This window comes from Eulemur rufifrons, chromosome 2, assembly GCF_041146395.1.
Source record: "Eulemur rufifrons isolate Redbay chromosome 2, OSU_ERuf_1, whole genome shotgun sequence".
Lineage (NCBI taxonomy): Eukaryota > Metazoa > Chordata > Mammalia > Primates > Lemuridae > Eulemur > Eulemur rufifrons.
The window spans coordinates 57,888,966-57,906,635 of NC_090984.1; the positions used below are offsets into that span (position 1 = coordinate 57,888,966).

At 38.2% G+C, this 17,670-nt stretch overlaps 1 protein-coding gene and 1 pseudogene across 1 annotated transcript; both read left to right on the forward strand.

Annotated features, from left to right (window-relative positions):
* The first annotated feature begins 6,119 nt into the window (after positions 1–6,119).
* LOC138398200 (olfactory receptor 11G2-like) lies at positions 6,120–6,890 on the forward strand. Its single transcript, XM_069492477.1, has one exon. It carries the CDS (start codon positions 6,120–6,122, stop codon positions 6,888–6,890), a length of 771 nt encoding a protein of 256 aa, XP_069348578.1.
* A 5,146-nt stretch (positions 6,891–12,036) lies between these two features.
* LOC138398206 (golgin subfamily A member 4 pseudogene) lies at positions 12,037–14,465 on the forward strand (annotated as a pseudogene).
* The last annotated feature ends 3,205 nt before the right edge of the window (positions 14,466–17,670 follow it).

A 17,670-nucleotide genomic window follows, 5' to 3' on the forward strand; every position in this document is an offset into this window, starting at 1 on the left:
CAGAAGAATCAATCAAGCAGAAGAAAGAAATAGTGAGCTCAAGAACAGGCTATATGAATAGCCATCTAATCTTTGACAAAGCAGACAAAAACATATACTGGAAAAAGAATCCTTATTCAATAAATGGTGCTGTAAAAATTAGACAGCCAAATGTAGAAGACTGAATCAGGATCTGCACCTTTCACCTCTCACAAGAAATCAATTCACAGTGAATAACAGACTTAAACCTAAGGCATGAAACTATAAGAATTCTAGAAGAAAATTTTGGAAAAACTCTTATAGACATTGGCCCATTGGCCTAGGTAAAGAATTTATGAAGAAGACCCCAAAGGCAATCACAGCAACAACAAAAATAAGTAAATGGACCCTGACCAAATTAAAAGCTTCTGCACAGCCAAGGAAGCTATCATGAGAGCAAACAGACAGCCTACAGAAGTGAAGAAAATATTCACATGTTACATATCTGATAAAGAGCTGATAACTAGATCTATAGAGAACTCAGGAAAATCAGCAAGAAAAAATCAAACAACCCTATCAAAAAGTGGGCAAAGGACATAAACAGAAACTTTTCAAAAGAAGATAGACTAATGGCCAACAAACATATAAAAAAATGCTTAATATATCTATCATTAGGGAAATGCAAATCAAAATCACAATGAGATATCACTTATCTCCAGTAAGAATGGTCTTTATCAAAAAGTCCCAAAATAATAAATGTTAGTGTGGATGCAGAGAGATAGGAGCACTCCTACACTGCTGGTGGGACTACAAATAGTACAACCTCTGTGGAAAGTAATATGGAGATACCTCAAAGAGATACAGGTAGAATTACCATTTGATCCAGCAATCCCATCACTGGGCACCTACCCAAAAGAACAAAAGACATTCTATAAAAAAGACTTCTGCACTAGAATGTTTATAGCAGCACAATTCACAATTGCAAAGATGTAGAAACAACCCAAGTGCCCATCAATACATGAGTGGATTAATAAAATGTGGTATGTGTACACCATGGAGTTCTACTCAGCCACAAAAAACAATGGTGATCTAGCACCTCTTGTATTATCCTGGATAGAGCTAGAACCCATTCTACTAAGTGAAATATCCCAAGAATGGAAAAACAAGCACCACATGTACTTTCATGGTGACATGAAATTGGTATTAACTGATCAGCACTTAAGTGCACATATAGTAATAATGTTCATCGAATGCTGGGCAGATGGGAGGAAGGTGGTGGGGATGGGTATACACACACCTAATGGGTGTGGTGCTCACTGTCTGAGGGATGGATATGCTTGAAGCTCTGACTCTGGTGGGGCTAAGGCAATATACATAACCTAAACATTTGCCCCCTGTAATATGCTGAAATTTAGAAAAATATATTTTAAATGGTATAATAAAAAAAAGTCCAGTAATAACTTTTGTGCAAATTTTTTTTTTTTTTTTTTTTTTTTTTTTTGAGGCAGAGTCTCACTCTGTTGCCCAGGCTAGAGTGAGTGCCGTGGCGTCATCCTAGCTCACAGCAACCTCAAACTCCTGAGCTCAAGCGATCCTCCTGTCTCAGCCTCCCGAGTAGCTGGGACTACAGGCATGCACCACCATGCCCGGCTAATTTTTTCTATATATATTTTTAGCTGTCTATATAATTTCTTTCTATTTTTAGTAGAGATGGGGTCTCGCTCTTGCTCAGGCTGGTCTCGAACTCCTGAGCTCAAACGATCCGCCCACCTCGGCCTCCCAGAGTGCTAGGATTACAGGCGTGAGCCACCGTGCCCAGCCCTTTTGTGCAAATTGACAAGTGAATTCTAAATATATATGAAATGCAAAGACCCAAGACTACCCAAAAAGTTTGAAAAGAAATATTGTGGGAGGATTTACATTACTTAATATCAAGACTTATCATAAAACTATAATTTAAGAGAATGTGCTAGTAGTGTAATGGGTACAAAAAGATAGGTAGAATTAAAGAATCAAAAACTGATTCATGCATATATGAACATTTAATTTATGATAAAAAAAATTCAGCTGCATAACAGTAGTGAAATGAAAGAGTTTTTATTTAAAGAAAAAATGTGCTAGGTCAAATGGGTTTTTATGTGGAAAAATATAACCTGATACTATACAAAGAAATGAAGCTTAGAAGGATTGCTGGCCTCAAATGTGAAAGATAAGACATTAAAACTTCTGGAAAATGGGAATGGCAGAGCAAGACAGCATAGTTAGATTCTCCAGCCATCGTCCCCCCACAGGAGCATCAATTTGAACAACTACCCATGCACAAAAAAACTTTCATAAAAAATAAGTAAACCAGTCAAGAGATAACAGTATCTGGTTTTAGCATCATAATGAGAAAAGACATGTTGAAGAAGGTTTAATGGACAGTTTTCCATTATCTGTGTCACCCCTCCCTCAAGCCCAGGCAATGCAGCATAGAGACAGACACTGGTCACCTGGGGGAGGGAGAGGGAAGTAAGCATAGGACTATGCCTTGGAACCCAGTACCCAGCCCACCATAGTAAAACCTGGCACTGGGCAGAACCACTCAGCCTGACACCAGTTGGATACCCACAGACAGAACCTCTAGACCCACTCTGGTGCCAGAAATCTATGTCCCAGGTGGGATGGACTTGAGTTATCTGCTAAAGATGAACATATGCATTCCATAGGATCTAGCAATTCATATTTATAAAATATAAGTTCTTACAAGCACACACCAGAAGATATGCATAATACTATTCATAGCAGCATTATTCCTGACATCCAAAAACTTGAAACAATCCAAATGTCCCACCAACAACAGAATGGATACCTGTGGTATATACATTCAAAGGAATGTTATACAGCAATGAAAATAATTGAACTTCAGTTATATGAAAAGCCACAGATAAATATTCACAAATATAATTATGAGTGAAAGATCCAAAACACAAAACATATGCTGCATGATTTCATTTGTCTACATTTCGAACACAGGAAGATGCATGGTATTAGAAGTAAGGACAGAGATTACTTTGGAAAGGAGAGAGAAGTAGTCATTGGAAGGGTCACTATGAGGCTTCAGGGATGCTAGGTAATGTTCTATTTCTTTGACCCAGGTAGTGGTTAAATGGTTGTGTGCACTTTTAATAATTCAATCTCATAACATGTATACTTTAGGTACAATGTTTTAATAACAAAAAATAAACCAGATCATTTTATTCTCTGCTCAAATACTTCCACTGACCCTTTCTTACAATGAAAGCCAAAGTCTTACAATGGCCTACAAGACCCTAAATGATCAGCCCTCATCCTGGTAGCTCTGTGCTCTACTACTTTCCCCTTTGCTTGCACTGTTATAGCCACATTGGCCTCCTTGCTGTTTCTCCAACATGTTCTGCTTTCTTCTGCATCTGGTTTCCTAAGACTGACTGACTGTTTTGCCTGCAATGCAATTCCCCCAGATAGCCATAAAGTTTGTTCTCTCATTTTAAGACATTGCTTAATTGTCACATTCTCTGTGAGTCTTTCCTATTACTCTATTTAAAATCATTATTCCCGTTCTAACATTCTCCCCATTCTGTGCTTCATTTTTCTCCATATTGTTTTTAATGTACTATGTAATTATCCTATTTATGTTATTTATTTTCGTCTTCCAATACATTGAAAGCAGGAGTTTTGGAGTTGTTTTCTACAATATCCTCAGGATTTGAAATAGTGTTTGGCACATATTAGGCACTCAGTAAATATTTGGGGAATAACTAAATGCCAATTAAATTTCTTGAACTGGAAATGCTTTGTGCTCTACATAAAATTCAACTCAAATATCTCCAACAACTCTGCAGTCACAGATATCTGATGAACAGAGAATAACTTCTTTTTCTTCAAAATAGATACAGGAACCTTTAGGGTAAAGCTTCCTACTGTAGCTATTATAACAATTCCTTTTGCTACATAATTATTCCCCAGGAAGCTTTGACAACACCTGGACACAAGAGAAGAAAAAAAGGTAGAATCTATTAATACTTCTACATGTTCATTATTCTTTGGGGAATAGTAATAACTGGTCTTTGATTGTAAGTGAAAATTCAAAAATGATATCCTCTTTCGAACAAATACTATCAAATCATCAAGAGAGAGCTCCAAATCCCAAAAGTCTATGATGCAAGTAAATAGACATATATAATACCTTAATCTGAGCTTTCATTTTGACTATAAATATGTGCTTTGAAGGCGGGGAAAAATATTTTACATTTCACTCTTTGCAACCCATGAGAGATTACGAACAGGATCATACAATTCCTTGGAAGTCCCTCACATGCCCTTTGCTCCATGGAATAATATTTTATCTCCTGTCGCTGACCTTCTCAGCATTCATCCAAGGAGTGAGTAGGAAGTGTATATCATGGGAGCCTCCCTCATGTGCTCCATTTTTTGCAAAAATAATTTAATAGAAAATATTTTCTTCCTGTCTCTGAGAAAACTAAAAATATATCTCAGAGTAAAATGCTGGCAAAGAATAAAGCCCAAAAATATAAATATTCTTCCTGTTTCCCTGAGTTCTGGAGGATATTTTTAACTTAGTTTTCATATCTCTTAAAAAGATGATTAAGTGATATATATGAACAGGCTTATGATTTCAAGTAAAGATATATATTACCTGATGAATTGCTGGAGATGTAGTTTGATGATTTTTGTTATTTGATGAGTAGAAGAAATATGACAGATCACTTTTCTCAGAGATACTGTCTCTCCCAAGCCCAAATGTTGATTTTCAATTCCATTAGATTAATAAACCTTAGTGGTATATGGATTACTGCTTTAAGTAACAAAAATATTCAGCTTAAATGAGTTTTTCTTGTTTTCATCATTGTTGTTGCTGTTGTTGCTTGGGCCAAAAGTAACCAAAGAGGTGAAAGTTCCACATTTCAGATTTGTCGAGATGGGAGAGGTCTCCGTGGGCCGTCACAGTGAGATGTAAAAAGGATGGCAAAATCTGTCTAAAAGGGAGAAAAAGAAACATGGGGGAAAAAGCAATGAATAAAGGAATGTAGAAACCCTCATAAAATTATAAATTCTATCTGCATTTCATTTTTTTCTACAGCCGACTTGACCATGACTAACAGATACAGGCACACTGACCTTGGCCACAGTCACTCAGACCAGCTGCTGTCCCTAAGGTCAGTTGGTGTAATAGGCATATCTAGTTCATATATTCACTGGGAAGTATATCAAAATATTAAGCCGGAACAATTTAGAGGCCGAAGTATGGCACTCTTCCTCATAGCATATAGGGCATCCGGCTGCCTAAAAAGGAAAATATGCATTCTTTATGCTAAACATTGGTATAGATACATGAAGTAAAATAAAAGGTAATATATATTCTTGAATGATAGAGGTCTTTTTTATTACCACTTTAAAACACCGTAAGTAACCTGAAGTAGATGAAAGTGAAAATAAACCTTAACTTGTGCCCTGGTATGGCATTACATTGAGAATAGTATCCTGAAATACCTTGATTTAGTAGTTTATTTTTATATCACTCTTATAAATTATAAAGAATCAAGTATTCATAGTACTATTAAAAGAATGTCACACACAGAGAAATGTATCAATAATGCAGATTAGCAATAGAAAGGGTAGACTAATTGAAATAGGTAATTTATCAGAATCCCAGAAGTTTTCATTCCTAATATTGAGTCTAGTGTTTTTTAACAAGGTAAAAATTTGCCCTCAGTTCACATTTTCCCTGCTTTATATTATTGTGACTTATTAAAATAATATCATCTGTTCAGGAATTGAGTCATGAAATTCACAGTTTGTTGTTTCAACAAAGGTCTAATTGTTTACTACTTTATAAAACACATGATAAGGAATTCTGGTGTTTTCAGGAAGAACTAGAATGCTCCATTTCATTTTGTGTTTCAATGACTTCTGCCATCTCCATGTCTTCCAGACTGATGAACGTGTCCGGCAGAGAAACTATCAACTCCGTTAGTCACTTTATTCTCATGGGCTTTCCCTCGAGCCCCAAAATGCAGCTGCTCTACTTCGGGCTCTTCTCGGTAGTCTATACTCTCACCCTCATGGGGAACGCAGCCATTGCCTGTGCTGTGCGCTGGGACCGGTGCCTTCACACTCCCATGTACATCCTTTTGGGAAACTTTTCTCTCGTGGAAATATGTTATGTCACCACAACCGTCCCTCAAATGTTGGCCAACTTCCTCTCCACAAGCAAGTCCATCTCATTTGTGAGTTGTTTTGCACAGTTCTACTTCTTCTTTTCTTTTGGGTATGATGAGGGCTTCTACCTTTGCATCATGGCCTTTGACAGGTGCCTTGCCATCTGCCGCCCTCTGCATTATCCACGCATCATGACCAGACAGCTGTGCACTGGCCTCGTCATCTTTGGATGGTCATGTGGGTTCATCATCTTCCTAACTCCAGTGGTTCTCATTTCACAGTTGCCCTTCTGTGGCCCAAATATCATCAACCACTTTGTGTGTGATCCTGTCCCATTAATGATGCTGTCCTGTTCTGAAGATACCACCACCCAGCTCGTTTACTCCACTTTAAATCGTATCTTAATGATTGCGACCTTTCTTTTCATCCTCTGTTCCTACGCTCTGGTGATTCTGGCTGTACTACGGATGCCTTCAGAGGCTGGCAAACGAAAGGCCTTCTCCACTTGTGCTTCTCATTTGGCAGTTGTCACCCTGTTTTATGGCTCTGTTATGGTGATGTATGTTAGTCCTGGATCAGGACACCCAGTGAAAGTGCAAAAAATCATTACATTGTTTTATTCTGTGATAACACCTTTGTGCAATCCCCTAATATACAGCCTCAGGAACAAGAAGATGAAAGATGCTCTGAGGAAAGTCTTCAGGACCAGCCAAAGTCTTCATAAACTGTAAATAAAAGACAAATTCCATCCCCCAAATCCAACTTACCTGAATAAGGCATGAGTGATATATTTGTCTACAAATTCATTAAGTTTTATGAAGAAACTAATAGAATGAGGACTCATTATCATCTTAAACATCACTCACTACAAGATACAATACTATCGTCTTATTTAAGAAGGTTTCAACAGTGAATTAGATTTTGTGTTGAAGTTAGTATCAAGTAAGTAAGATTTTATGTCTAAGCCAATTGGATCCTCTATATGTAATTCAAGTTTTTTGAAAAAAGAAGACAGAAGACTGCTTCATATCACTGCTCTGAAACAACTAATACACGTGTAACAGAGATCATAGACTGCTCTGGTGATTAACACTGAAATCCAATAATTCTCCACTTGGAGATATTGACTGAAACAGAAGATTCAAGTTTTAAGAAGTCTATCTTGTCAGATTGTAGTAGGTTGTCTTTACTTTATGGAAATAGACTAATAGCTTTAGCCAGATAATAATTGATTTTTCAGAGAGTACACAAGAATTAGAAATTTAAAGTGTATTAGTTACCTGGAATATTGTACAGATAGGATCTAAATAGAAAAGCCTAAGCATTACTCAGGGCATAACTTGCTTTGTGGTAAATGTAGTTTAAATGTAGCTTCTGGTACCATAATTGTTTAGTGTTAAGACCGTGGAACTTATTTTAGTACTGCCATAGCATGCTTAAAAGTATTTTTATAAATATTTGATTAGCATAGTTGTTTTAATTATGATTGTTTTGTTCTGTGGCCTTTTTTTTTCAAATATGACCCTCAAAAGCATAATGAAAAGGGATCACAATGTAAAATATAATTTACAGAATTTTAATTCATAGTCTTCATGGTTATTTACTCCACAAAGTGAGGTGCAGCTGCAATTATGTTTCACATCATAAAGAACCTGGGTTGAGAATAGTTTCTGGATTTAAAAGACAGGTATGTAAGTTCTGGAGGGGAAAAGTGGTTGTTTTATTATGCTTCACATGAGAAATGTAAATTAAATAGCTAAGCAATTGCCTGAAAAACTATTTTATATAGGAAGAAAATATAAACAATTTAGAACTTCACCTAAACTGACTTCAATGGTAGGTTCAAATCTTTAAAATATTGATGAATTTAACACTGAGTTTCACCTGTCCATGCCTGTTTCGTTCATCTTTATTAATCTTATGAGAAAAAAAGGGACAAGAATTTATGAGTCTTAATAAAATATGATTTTAATTGTTATAAATGTGCACAGTGCCTATCTATATGTGTAATTATCTTCAAGTTCATTATTAAGCAACCTTTTCTCAGGCACCTTAAATTCTATTTCATATTAAGCTTGCTGTCACTTGATATAAAGAATTGCAAACTATTTGATACATTAAAAAGCATTTCCATAAGATACAGATGTACCTTCATTGTTCCAACATCTCTTCCTTGGTTTATAACTATGGCTTCCTGGTGAGAAGTAAGTAAGTTTCATACAACCAGCTGACAAAAGAGGAAAGAACTTCAGGCTTGGTTCACAGGTGGGTTGTCTGAAGATACACTTATGCAAGGAAAACATTGACTACTGCTGCACCTTAGCCCCTCTCAGGGGTGGCCATAGAATGTGGAGGTGAAGGAAATCCTCACAAACCAATGATTTGGGAACAATCCACTTAGCTGTCCACTTTGTACATTGGGAGAAATTGCTTGCTATGCAAGATAAGGATATGTGTAGACTAACAACTATTGCAAAAAACTTCATTGATTTGAGCAACCCCTTCCCCCTTTAAAAAAACACAACAGACAGGAAAACCAGATTTAAGGAAGTTTGAGACGGAGGCATATATATATGGGCCTATGAGAATAAGCACAAAGTATGCAGATCTTTGTTTCTCAACTCAGTGCCTGTTACAGAGAATCTTCCAGAGTGGAGGCACTCAAGAACCAGGTGGAAAGGATGAATGAAATGACCTAGGCGATAACATAGCACTGAAAGATATAAAGGCCTGGAACCTGGCCTTACAGACTATCAACATTTAATGGCCAAATAGAGGAAAATGAGCCTACAAATTCAATAGAAAAGTTATAGCCAGAAAGATGGGAATTTTCTGGGAAATCAGAAGAGAAACCAGAATAGAGTTGTCATTGAAGCCAGAGGAAAAGAATGTTGCAAGGAGCGAACAGCAGTGCCGGATTCTGCTGAGAAGAAAGAGATACAAATTGGAACCAAAAAAAAGAAGTCAATAAGACGTAGAGACATGAATGCTATTGGTGATTTATGCAATGGCCATTTCAGTGGCATGGTGGGGAAGGACACCATATGTAAATATTAACATATTGGAGATGAGGAGGATATGAAGGAGAGATGAGACCTTCTTGCTGTTTCTTAAACATGCCAGGCACACTCCTGCCTCATGGCACCTACACATGCTGTCTCCTCTGCCTGGAGCTCCCTTTCCCCAGATATTTATATTTCTTAACCCCACACTTCCTGCAAGTCTTTGCCCAAATATCATCTTTTCATTGAGGCTTTCCCTGACTGTGCAATTGAAACTTACAACCCAGGGGCATAGTGAGATAATGATCAAAGGGTCCAAAGTTTCAGTTAGACAGGATGAATAAGTTTTGGAGATCTATTGTACAGCACGGGGACTATAGTTAATAATAATGTATTACACAGTTGTCCCTTTGTATCTGGGGGGATTGGTGCTAGGACTTCCCTGATGATACCAAAATATGGAGATGTTCAAGTCTCCAATATATTAATAAAATGGCATATGATTTGCATATAACCTAACTACATCCTCCCTTATACTTTCAGTCATCTCTAGGGAACTTATAATGCCTAATACAATGTAAATGCTATAAAAATAGTTGTTATACTCTATGTTTTTTTATTTTTATAGTTTTTGAGGTTTTCTTATTGTTTTCTTTTTTTCCAAATATTTTCTATCTGCAGTTGGTCGCATGGCCAGATGTGGATCTTATGGATACAGAGGGCCAACAGTATATGTGAAACTTACCAAAACAGTACATAGTAAATGTTCTCACAATAAAATGACGAGTACATTAGGTAGATTAATATGTTATTAGCTTGATTTAATTATTTCACAAGTCATACATCCATAAAAATATCACCTTGAATACTATAAATATGTACAGTTTTTTTTAATATAGAGTAATAAAACACCAGATGAAATTATCCATTATAAAGCAAGCACACATTGAACTAGTGCCAAGTTAGCCTCCCATGCTGGACAGCGATCCACAGAAAGTAGCCTTGCTTTCTTGGGAAAAGGCCCAAGTGAGAGTAGCCTCCTATGAAAATTGTAAGTGGTTTAAATGACAGCTTGAGCCCTAGAATGTCTCACAAAACAGCCAAATATATCTCTGTAAAGAGAGAAAGTAAAATATACTCAGTCACAAAAAACAATGGTGATCTAGCACCTCCTGTATTATCCTGGATAGAGCTGGAGCCCATTCCACTATGTGAAGTATCACAAGAATGGGAAAACAAGCACCACGTGTACTCACCATCAAATTGGTATTAACTGATCAACACCTAAGTGTACATATAATAATAACATTCATTGGGTGTCAGGCAGGTGGGAGGGGGGAGGAGGGGATGGGTATAGTCACACCTAATGAGTGCGTTGGGCACCATCTGGGGGAGGGACGGACACGCTTGAAATTCTGACTCAGGCGGGGCAAAGGCAATGTATGTAACAGCCCCATAATATGCTGAAATAAAAAAAAAACGAAAAAGAAAGAAAGAAAGTAAAATAATGCTAGTTCTGTGAACTGTCTCTTCTTCTCATGTAAATCTATATACAGGTTTTATTTGTCATTTAAACTTCAATAATGCTGTGGGAAAAGTTGCAGCCCTGCCACCTCCTCCACACACTCCCTGTTGACCTGACTTTGTTATTTTCCTCCACCTTCACTCATGAGCCCCTAGGATACCATATAGTTCACTTATTTATTAGTCACCTGCCTTCCCCCATTAGAATGTAAGTTCCACAAGTCAGGGCTTTTTATTCATTTTGCGAACTGCTGCATTTATGAGCATTTAGAGTAGTGCCTGGAACATTGTCAATCAGTTATTATTGTTAAATTAACTAATCAGTTCTCGATATTAAAACATAAATATAAATAATACAAACATGTGCAGTAAATTTTTATATTTAATACAATATGAGTCCAACCATAAATGTAAATATAGATGAAAGGGAAAACTTTAAATGTTTACATCATTATATTCTTTTTCCTCACATGTTTTCTCACATTTTTCTACAATAAACTTGTAGTTATGTTTTGTATAATATCAAAAGGAAACATTTGTTAAAAGAAATTAACCTTAAGAGAGACCTTGTTAGGGTCGGTAGTGAGTTAGGTAAGAGCAAGGGAGGAGGGAAGGGAAAAGTTAGTCAGTGGCTCCAACAAACAGCTCCTGAACAAACAGACCTGAGGAGAAGAAAGGAGCCACTAATTTCCCAGCATACCTGGGAAGGTACAAAGTGACCTTCCCCTCATTATACCACAGTTATAATAAATTAACATTGTGGTTTTGACTGTTCCCGCCCCCCCACGCCTTGTGGCAAAAACAGGGGAACTATGAGTAAGAACGGAGGCTGGACAGAATGAACACTGAGCACCCAGCCTTCTTTGACTTCACCAAGTACAAGCAGCAACTGTCACAGCTGGGTACAGTTGCTCTTTCCGAGCCTGTCCACACCCTCTCCTGAGGGCCCACTTTCACGTGCACACAACCTTTGCTAAGCCTGTCCGCTTTCGCTCCATAAACTTGCCACTGTCACTCACCTGTGTGTGAGTCCTGAACATCCTTTCTGCAATGGTAACAAGGACCTTTATGCCACTGACAATCTCAAAAACCAAAAAGAATTCACAAATGGTGGCCCTAAAGACGACACAGGGAAGGGGCAGGAGGGAGGAGTAGGATGCAGAGAGCTGTGGTGGGAGGATGGGACTCGAGAGTTGCCCAGCAGAAAACTCCACAAGCGTAGCTGTCCAAGAGGCCTGCCCCCATCCACTAAGCCTAAGCAATTACCTTCACGTATTAGAATTTTACTCCTGCTAAGTGTATAAGTATTTTAGGACTCAACACTCTGACTTGAGAAGACCTAAGATACAAAATGTTACCTCCAAAGTTGGTGAGACTCTCTAATAAGTCTCAAGTATATATGTCGTCAATTCATTCTCATTGAAAATTAGTCACATTTGGTACAATATATTGAGAGAGAACAGCAGGAGAGTGGTAAAAATTAAACCTGATTCCAAAGACTGTAAGTCATTACTCTCAGATCAGTATTAAATGGCAGGGTATGTGCAGTGAGTCTCTTCACTTCCTCCTCCAAATTAGGGAAGGGAACACAAAAGATTAAGAGCCACACACATTACCCAGGGAAGACAGAGAGAAAAGTCCAGGTGTCCTGAACTGTGCTGCTCACAGAGGGACCCACCACCAAACCTGGATGTTTCCAAACCTGTTTACACCTAAAAACAGGATCTGGGGCCTCAGGTCCACTGCATGTGGCCACTTCATCCCAACTGTCTGGAGTGCTAGTTTCTGCCCAGTGGTCAAACCCAGAAACCCAATCAGGACCTGGTCGCCCTCAGGAGCTCTTAGTTTAGCTACTTAATGGCTTCTTGGCCCCCAAAGAAGGATGTTCTGTGTTTCTTTCTTTCTTTGTTTCCTGGCCAATGCACCCAAGTATTTTGCCTCACCTGGCAACGGACGAGCTAAGGGTTACCCTGGCACATCCAGGCTACGTGGGTGGGAAGGACAAGCCTTCCCAGAGTGTTCCCCTCTGAGACCAGCTACGTCCTGAAGCTTCCTGAGGAGAAGACAATGAGCTTGCTGGAGATGTCACAGAGCCTCCGTTGCCATGCCAACGATTCTTAGGAGAGATCACAGAGGAGGGGGTGAGAGAGAAGAAAGAAAAATGCACAGCACAATGACGTGGAGTTTAAATTAGCAGATGCAGAGCGGGAGAAACAGAAACTGAGCAAGGAGATTGTGAGATTGCAGAAAGATCTCCGAATGTTAAGAAAGGAGCATCAGCAAGAATTGGATATACTAAAGAAAGAATGTGAACAAGAAATGGAAGAGAAAATCAAACAGGAGCAGGAAGATCTTGAATTGAAGCACAATTCCACATTAAAACAGCTGATGAGAGAGTTTAATACACAGCTGGCACAAAAGGAACAGGAGCTGGAAATGACCATAAAAGAAACTATCAATAAGGCCCAGGAGGTGGAGGCTGAACTTTGGGAAACCCATCAACAAGAGACAAATCAGTTACATAAAAAAATTGCAGAGAAAGATGATGATCTAAAAAGAACAGCCAGAAGATATGAAGAAATCCTTGATGCTCGTGAAGAGGAAATGACTGCAAAAGTAATGGATCTGCAGACTGAACTTGAGGAACTGCAGAAGAAATATCAGCAAAAGCTACAGCAGGAGGAGAATCCTGGCAATGATCATGTAACAATTATGGAGCTCCAGACACAATTAGCACAGAAGACGACTCTAATCAGTGATTCAAAATTGAAAGAGCAAGAGTTCAGAGAACAGATTCACAATTTAGAAGACCGTTTGAAGAAATACGAAAAGAATGTATATGCGACAACTGTGGGGACACCTTACAAAGGTGGCAGTTTGTACCATACTGATGTCTCACTCTTTGGAGAACCTACTGAGTTTGAGTATTTGCGAAAAGTGCTTTTTGAGTATATGATGGGTTGTGAGACTAAGACCATGGCAAAAGTTATAACCACTGTACTGAAGTTCCCTGATGATCAGACTCAGAAAATTTTGGAAAGAGAAGATGCTCGGCTAATGTTTACTTCACCTCGCAGTGGTACCTTCTGAGTAAACCATCAATCTGTGCTTAGTTAGCATGTGTCATGGCTCAGATCTTCATCTTGAAGAAATGGGGAGAGTGATGATGGGTGACTGCTGCTTGGAAAACTGTCCACATTGCTACTCTTTGAGAATGAAGCCGTTGTTCAGGGTCGCTCACGTAGCAAAAAGACCAAGAAGAATCTGGCCCATAGATTTATCGCAGGCTGCTTTTAAAATAGATTTTATCAGTGGAGAAATGGTGATAGTTTTTTCTTTTTTCTTCAGTTTTCTGTTGGGAAGAGTTTTATGTTTAAAAGATATTTTGAATAACTTAACCTGATTTATGGGCTTACTTAATGTTCCTTTCTTCTTTTTATCCTTCTTTTTAAAGAACTGCTTGCCTTTCCTATTTATTTTTAGGGTGATTTTTTTTTTTTAAAGACTTGTGCAATACATTTTGAGGTGAAACTTAGTGGATTTTTCTGATAAAGTAGAGCATTTAATTGACTATTTTATTCAGATTGATTTGTTGACTATTTGCTAAAGACTATTTGCTAGTTCTTTAAGCTATGACATATGATTAAATCCCAAATGGCAGTACCTCATTGTTTACTTAGCTTTTGTACTTATATTTTTCAGAGAAAAAAATACTACTGTAAATTGTAAATAGTCAATACATAACTATTGTATGCAAATCTGTGACTGTTGGCAATGTCATCTCGGAGGAACAGATAAATAAAGTTTATTTACTATAAAAAAAAAAAAAAAAAAAAAAAAAGAAAAATGCAGGAAAAGGTGAATAGTAAAAACATACAGTGTCTAAACTTGTAGCAGAGAAATGTGTTGAAACCTTCAGGGAAAACTACCTTTTCAGAATCACTGACTTTCAAACATCTTCTTGGAGAGATGTGGTTTCACAGAAGAATGGTTTCTGAGCTACTTTACAATCTTCGTCTAAAAGTAAATAGATCAGGACTGATTTTGAAGCAGTAATTGTAATACCAAAAATCTTTTATGAAGGAAGCTAGATGGCCATTAAAATGGCAGAAACTCACCATATATTCTCTGTAACATGCCACCGATGTGGGTATGAAATGGCTTTGAATTGCAGCATGAAACTTCAAATACTGCAGGGGCTCCTATAAAGTGTAACTTGGAGTGTCCTTGAGTTAACACTGAAAGACTAGGCGTGGGGGCAGGGGTGTGAAAGAAGGAACCTAGTGATCTAGGCATGCAACTCTGAAGAGTATTTAAAGTTCTCCCAGCATCAGTGTGTGGTCCATGGGCAGGCTGTGCACTTGAAAGCCCAGGGCCTCAGTCGGTTTGAATGGGATGAGGAGGACTATCCTGCCACCTTGTGGCTCTGAGCCCACATGCACAGCGCTTGGAGAAGAGAGAAGGAAAGGAAGGAATCACAGAGTGCCTAACTGAAGAAGGAAAGTTCAGAAACACATCTTCCTCCCTCCATCTGATAGAAATCAGCTCACCCAGGCCTGCTCCTCACTATCAGCATAGAATGACAGCATATTTACTTAATTAGCTAAATATGAAGGGGCCTGAAGTTCAGCCCTTGGGTGGGATTTTTGCTGAGAAAGATTTCCCAGGATTTTTGTCCTATTAGAGTTGCTTGATGCACTGAGAACTCCTTGAGGTCAAAGATTAATTAATTTTGTCTCTCCAGAGTCTAAAGTTCAAATACTTGTCCATTAAATTAGGCTGTTTATTAAGTAGAGTGTGTTAGTGACAAGATAAATTAAGAACAAGCCCTCCCAAAAATTACATATTGTTGACCAGAATAAAGAAAAAAATGTTTGATAACCACTAGAAGTCATGTTCAGATTAGATATAATTTTTACTGTTGTTATCCTAATCTCTTGAAAGATATATCAGGTGGAATTTAAGACAAACATAATCTCTTAACCTCTATGAATTTCTGTTTTATCACTGAAAAGGGTAATGCCTCCCTCACACTTGTCATGTAAAATCTCTGGCACGTAGCCTGGCTTAGGATAGATTTGTGGGGAAACCAAGTTCAAGAACTTGAATCCTAAATGAGACCCCAGCTGATTCTTATACACACGGAGGTGTTAAGGTCGCTGGACCATTCCAGTGAGCATGGGTCCCCCTCCTGGGTGGCCCTTAAGTGTAGTCGAGGTGACCAATTTTTAAGCCACCACATCTGAAGAGTACGAGGAGGCAGAGAGGTTGCTGCTAGTGAATGATTGGGAAGAAACTCGGGATTTGGGATTTGTTAAAATCAATTTTCCTGTCATTTGAACGAGCACATATGAGTAAAGGGGCACTTCAGGGTTCCTTGAAGCAAGTAGTGATGTGCACTCTGAGCCTGGTTTCTAAAATCCAGAGCCATCCTGGAGTGACCAGGTTGGCAGTAAACCAGAGGGGACATTACTAGGTAGCAGTCTCACCAGTGGAGTCAAGAAGGCCCTTTCACCTCTGAATTCACCACTGAAAGTAAAACAGGCTGGGGGACTGAGAGATGCACTGTGATTGTCCCTGCTGCTCCCAAGGGGTGGCCTCAAGAAACAAGATGTGGCCAGAAAGGGATGGATAATAAAAGGAAGGGAGAGTTTCCTGGCACTCTGTTCCTTTTTGAGTAACAGCTAAAGAGGATTTGTGTGAGGACCAACCTGTGTCAATGTAGCACCAGGAATCCAAATCTTTGATATCTAAGATTGTTTCAGAAATGTTAATTATACACGTGTGGGAGTCCCTTCACTGTCCTGATTCAGTGTTCACTTTGTTGTAAGTATTCTTTCAAAACAGGGCTATGACCTTGACTGTTTTTCTCTAAATATATTTTATATTATAAAAAAGAGAAGAACATGTGATAATATATCATTCTTTTACAAAACCCACACACTTGTTTCTTTGGTCCTCCAGGAGAATGTTCAGGAAATATTTGTTTGGAAATCCTATCAGAGTAATCTTAGGCAAAACCCTTTTGTTTCCTGTTATTTTTCAGATGACATGATGGCAGAATTCCGTGAGCTTTGGTTGAGTCGGAGATTAAACAACTGAAATTAAGATTTTATGTTTCCTCTCTTTGAAAAGGGAAGACTGAATTTGTATTACCAGGTGGAATACACGATGTTTTAAGGAAGAAACAGAATGATCACCCAAAATGATAGTCTTAGAACAAGAAGAAGTAAACAGAGTGGTTCTCAAAGAGACAGGAGTTTGGTCTTTAAATCAAGAAGTAAAGAAAAGTTAACATCTTCAGGCATGGGATCATGTTTCATCCCTTAGAAAGGGAGGCTGAATAACAGAGATTCAAGATTCTCAGCTACATCTAAGTCAGCTCATGTCCCCATCCCAATCTGTTTTAGTTGTGTGTGACTATAATCTTAGTGATATAGGAAACCAAAGGCATTTATTATCTCTCATGAGTCTGTGCATCTATTGGACTCAGCTGGGAAACTCTTTTGAACAGGCAAATGACAAGACCAAGGCTACATTTTAGGATTTTCTGAGGACGAAAGTAGCACAACTAAGAGGTAATAAAGGTCTGAATAATCTTTTTCCTCCTTAGTCTTTCAAAGTGAGAAGTTTGCCTTTAGATGTTCACGTAGTCTATGGTAGAGACCAGGGTTCCTAGGGCACACATTGCTGATGTCCTCAACTATTTAACACTACTTGGTGTGAACATTTACTCCCACCAGAGTGTTTTAGTCATACTATGTAGGCCCCTGAATGTCATAAAGTAAAAATGGAAGGGACACTAATCACTAAAAGTAAATACTTCTCTCACATTAATTGAGAAGTCATATGTTCCTCTCTCTGTAGTATTTCTGTCAATTAACTTAAATGTTGATACTTCTTGCACCTTCCTCGCATATCTAAAGAATTCTTCCAAGCTATCTAAAGTTATTTCTAAATACTATAAATTTTTATTAAATATCCT